General features: G+C 41.1%; 1 protein-coding gene across 1 annotated transcript; it reads left to right on the top strand.

The window, feature by feature from the left end:
• The first annotated feature begins 2080 nt into the window (after positions 1-2080).
• Positions 2081-2750, top strand: CFL2 (cofilin 2). Its single transcript, XM_065403977.1, has 3 exons — positions 2081-2378; positions 2471-2547; positions 2638-2750. Exons 1-3 carry the CDS (start codon positions 2119-2121, stop codon positions 2748-2750), a joined length of 450 nt encoding a protein of 149 aa, XP_065260049.1. The 5' UTR covers positions 2081-2118.
• Positions 2751-5604: the final 2854 nt, after the last annotated feature.

Consider the following 5604-nt stretch of genomic DNA (forward strand, 5'->3'; position numbering starts at 1 on the left):
AGGGTCCCCCTCAGGGGCCCCAGCAAGGTACTGGGGGGCTGGGCTGGGAGGTCAATACCCCGCTGAGGGCCTCCAGGCGGGGAGGGGGTGGCGTAGCACAGGCGCTGCCCCCCTGGCTCCGGCCGCGCGCGGAGGGAGGGGCCGTTCCCCCCTTGCAGAGCGGGCTGGGAGGGTCGCCGCGGCACGTGGTGGCGAAGGCGGCGGCCGCGGCGCCCATGTGACTCGTCCCCCCGCCCGCCTCGCCCGAGCCCCCCGCGCGCTCCGTGCGAGCAGCATCCCAGCGTTGCAGGCAGCCGCCGTCGCCACAGGGACCCGGCACCATGGTAAGGGCGGGGCGTGCTCGGGGCAATGCAGCGGCGAGGGCCCGCGGAGGGAGGCCTGGCGGGGTGAGGGGCTGAGCGGGTCCGGGCCCGTGTTCAGGCCCTGAGGCCTTCAGCGGCCATTTTAATCTAATTTTAGTGTGGGGGCTGCGGGGCTCAGCCCGGGAGGCCGGCGGGGGCTGCAGCCTGGCCGCTGCGGGCGGGCGCCGGCCGGGATGCGGCGCTCCGGGCGGGGTGTGTGTGTGAAGGGAGGGCTGGTCCCAGCCTGAGTTCCCAATGGAGGGCGGACCCCGCCAGTGAGCCGCGGGGGCTGCTGTGATCGCAGGGGCAGGGTCCCCCCGGGGCTGTGGCTGGGGTCTGCCCGTGGGGTGCGATGCGGACGGGAGATTGGTGGTGGGGATTTGAGGCTTATCGCCTCTGGCTCAATGCGTCTCTCTCCGTGGAGGACGCGGTATTATTGACCCTGCTGCTGCAGAGCCTCGGGCCCCCGGCCTTGCCTGCTTGATTTCCCCACCGCACGGGGAATTTGTGCTGCCAAATATCATGTGGCGGAGCTGGGGGCTGAGGAACAGATTATTTAAAGTGGGCAGGGTGCGTTCAGGGAGCAGTCAGCCCTGTCTGACTGACTTCACTAGCTGCAGTTCCCCCCGAACCCTGGATCGCTTTCCAGAGGGGAAGAGAGGGCAATGGAGCTGCATTGTCTCCTCTTTCAGAGGGGGAATTGGGAGTGAGCAGTCTAGAGCTGTCAGTGCAGTGGCCGTTAAGCTTTTTTTAAGGTTTACATAACCATCTTTCTAATAAACTCTGATTTGCCTGCAAATTCTTCTTAATAGTGGAGATGGGCTAGTAAAACCTTCATTTCTTCAAACAAAATGTATTTCCTATAATTAAACTAGGAAAAGGTACAGATTATATTCCAAAAGGACCTGGGTTGTTGTTTTTTATTTTGTTATTTACCTGGTTTCTTGAAAACAGCATGCTGTACCTTGGAAACTGCTGTGTTTTAATAAACAATGTAGTGAACTGAAAACAAGGATGTGTTTAGCTAGCTTGTAAGTAACAAGCTAAAATTTTTGTAGTGAGTTTGCTATCAACTCTCTCAGTATATTGTTCCTTACTGTTTTAGGTTAGGGTTCTGAATGGTTTGGAACTACTCTAGTGGGTTGTACAATTTGTACTTTCCTTATGTAGAAACTGCAATGGCTTTTTTTTTTTTTTTTTTTTTTTTGTGCATCAGCATTAAATAAAAGCAAGGAGTTTTAAAAACATAACATTGAAGTTGACACAACTCAGAAGGCATTTCTACTGCTTCTAGAGCCTTACATCACTCAACAAAACTAGAATCATGACACTACTGGATATGAACTGCTGGTATTACATTTGTTCCAAATAAAACCCCCCCACAAAATAAACAAAAAAATCCACCCCTGGCTGGCCAAATATATGATAAACTAATAGATAATTGGTTGATATGTGCAATGGAAACCCAGTTATTTAGGATCAATAACTCAAAAGGAGATGATGCTGAGATAAAGAAATGAATAAATTAGGGGGAAATTGTGTACAGTTTTATATCTGATACAACCCCACTGACATCATTACGTTTCTAGAGTGTTCAGGTTTAGTGTATAATTTTTGTTCTGAATTTGTAGAGTAGATTTCTCTTTATTTAGTATCAGATATTATCTTCCCCATAGTCAATGTTGGTCATTTTGCATTTAAGTAATTATTCCCTTCATCTCATTTACAGGCTTCTGGAGTAACAGTGAATGATGAAGTTATAAAGGTTTTTAATGACATGAAAGTAAGGAAATCTTCAACCCCAGATGAGATTAAAAAAAGAAAGAAAGCAGTTCTTTTCTGCTTAAGTGATGACAAAAAACAGATAATTGTAGAGGAAACAAAGCAGATATTAGTTGGTGATATTGGTGATACTGTGGAAGACCCCTACACATCCTTTGTGAAGTTGTTACCTTTGAATGATTGCCGATATGCTTTGTATGATGCCACGTACGAGACAAAGGAGTCTAAGAAAGAAGACCTGGTATTTATATTCTGGTGTGTGAAATCAGCTTGCTATTAAAACTGAAAATTCTTTACGTTTTCCTTCTAATATCAATGGGTTAAATAATTACTTTTTGCCTTTACAGGGCTCCAGAAAGTGCACCTTTAAAAAGCAAGATGATCTACGCAAGCTCTAAAGATGCCATTAAAAAGAAATTTACAGGTACAGGCTTCTGATATTCCACAAAGCAGTTACAGTTCTTCTCAGTGTTGAGGGACTGAACAAATATATTTTTATCCATTTGTCTTTCAGGTATTAAACATGAGTGGCAAGTAAATGGTTTGGATGATATTAAGGACCGTTCAACACTTGGAGAGAAATTGGGAGGCAATGTGGTAGTTTCACTTGAAGGAAAACCCTTATAGAAAGACAGACAAGTGCCATCTGGATCTAAGGAGCTTCCATTTCTGCAGCTCGTTCAATTGGAATAGTATAACTCCTCCTCCCCCCCTCCATTCACCTTTCTACAGACCTGAAGGAGATGTCATTAAATTAAACTGTCTACCAGTGATTGCCATTAGATTCTTTAATCCTGGTAGTTTTATGTAAACCCCAAGGAATGCCTTCATGTCATACTCTTAGCCAAAACTGACGTTGCATGCATTCCTTGCAACCTGTACAATGAATATGATAGTTAATGTGAATAGTCTAGCAAACAGCAAAGGGTAAGCTAATTGAATGCCTTGAAAGTATTATCCACTGGTCAGATGGTAGACTCTATTCAGTATTACTTACAGTTGCACTTGATTGCAGTTCCATGAGGCTCTTGTGCATTCATACACCTCACCTGCCTTGACAAGCCTATTTTTGTGACATGGCAGCACACAACACTATGCATTTAAAGCACTTTTTTGTAATATGTTTGATTTTTTTTCTTCCCCTCCCCCCAGAGAAATGCCAATTAAGTTGCTGTAACTGTGTCATCAAACAATTGTAGTACATCGGTTTTCATTCCTGTTACATGCATATCTTTATAAATGAAGTAGCTGTTCTGATGCCTTTCGTTTTCCATTGAATGTACACTACTGAACAGGAGTAGGAGTTATGTTTACCATGTGAGTCTTGCAACGCTAAAGTTGTTTTGTTAAACATCAGTCATGATGGCAGTTTCTGTATAAAAAGAGCCTTAAATGGAACACTGTTTTTGAGATCAAAAAAAAAAAAAACCTGGCCACGTTGCAATAAAACTTGTGGCTTATTACAGAATGTTGCCTTGTTTTCATTGGAAAATATAGTTTGAAGTATGTTTAAATTAAGCATATTTTGAATAACTTAACGTCTATGGAAAGTATTATAAAGGTAAACAATCATTAATCTCAACTTCAATAAAAATTTTTCCGCCCTAGTCATAATTTAGACATTGCTTTACAGTAATTTAACTGTTCTATTCTGTTGATTTGGATAAAGGACCTCTTCCCAGTTTATAACCAAATAAGTAAACAAGCTGCCATTATTAGGGAGTGGTCGATCCATAACTCATTTGTATCTGAAGTTTACAATGTAGGAATTTGTTACCCATTCAGCGTATTTCTTTACCTGAATTCTCCTGAAGTTCTATATGTCAGTAATGTATGGCTGTAACATTTGTTTCCAATCTGATGTGTAATGGCAGGGGAGATCTTACCTTCACACAAGTGAGTTACAGGGTTTGAATAGTTAAATCTTCATTGTTTCTATAAATGCTGTAGGAACACTGACTCAGTGTAAGAAATATCCTAAATGAATGGTTCAGTTTGTTAATTTCTGTGCAAAAAGAACTGGAAAGTGTTTTCCACTACTAAGTCTTGCATCAGGGACATGGTTTGGCTAAAAGCCAAATACTGCTCTCCTTATAGAGAATTTGATCTGCTCAGTGTGAGCAATCCTCTCTTAGCCAGAGCTATTTATGGCTAACGCATGCTTTTGTATCTTGTCATCGTTATCCACAAATGGCAAAACTGGACATGATTTTACTGGTATGCATAAAGGAACTCTATTAGGCAGCCAATCACAGCTGAAATGTACATGCTACTAGAAGAAATACTTTTATCATTACCCTATTTTAAAAAGTCAGAGTAGAACTATGAAGTTTTAAATGTTGAGTTTTTATTTTCAGTCCTTAACCCTCTCAAAAGCAGAGCAGATAATGGCAAACACCTTTGTAAATTGAATGACCTAGCAACGTTGTAGTCTGGATCTCTTGTCCTGTGCAACTTTAAGACTTTATTTCAGGCTTCCAGCTGTCCCTAAAATTTACACATTTCATTTTGATAGCTATTTTATGTAGGCTAAATTCTACTACAGTGCAGTTTAACAAAGCATGCTGACCACTGACTTGTTAAACATGTTAATGAATTTTGGTTTTTGTACTACAAAACTCTCAAGTATCTTTTACTGAAGCTGAAAAATAACTGATATGCGTGGGAGTTGTCTACAATGATCTTTCTTGATTTCTCAATCTTTATTTCCAATTATACACCTTGTGTGCAGAGCCTAGTTAATATCAGAATCCAATGTGTGCTTAATATATGGTGTTGCAATGAACTGAGATTAAAAATGTATTTTTAATCTCCATTCATTGCAACACCATATACTATGCCACAAAATACCTTTATATTGTAAACAAATCAGTTTATACAAACAACTTCATTAGACATCAAAACAGTTTAAAATTAAGATGTTAAATTTTAATTGAAATTCCATTTTAGTCAGCAATTTAAATAAGTACTGTGTTTAAATTTACATTGTCCTCTGCTACTCAGTGTCACTGGTGTTTGTGAATAGTCTTAGAAGGATGTCTGTGGCTTCTTCAAAATGGAATATTAGAGGATATGTTATTTTTTTTTAAACTAGCTAAGGTATATAATAGACTCAAAATCCAGACAAATACATATAAAATCTAAGCACAGACTGTGTTTACATAAGGTCCAGAGCCCTGAACTAAAACAACTTTTGCATCAAAGATGTTCAGTCTGTCTTTAATCTGTTCTTGAAACAGTATTGACCGATGTGAAGTCCAATTAAGTAAATAGATATCCTACTTTTAAAAACAGTGCTACAGAACCACTGCTGATTGAATTCTAAAACAAATGAAAGACAACTGGCATCTGTTCCAAACTCGTTTGTCAGCTGTTGTTTTCTGTCACTGTTCAAAATGGTGAAGGCCTCATTGTGATTTATAAGTGAAGGAAAACCTCTCAATCTGAATATCTTATGTATCTCTTTTGTCTATGTGACTTT

The sequence above is a fragment of the Emys orbicularis genome, chromosome 4, assembly GCF_028017835.1.
Source record: "Emys orbicularis isolate rEmyOrb1 chromosome 4, rEmyOrb1.hap1, whole genome shotgun sequence".
NCBI classification, from domain to species: Eukaryota; Metazoa; Chordata; order Testudines; family Emydidae; genus Emys; species Emys orbicularis.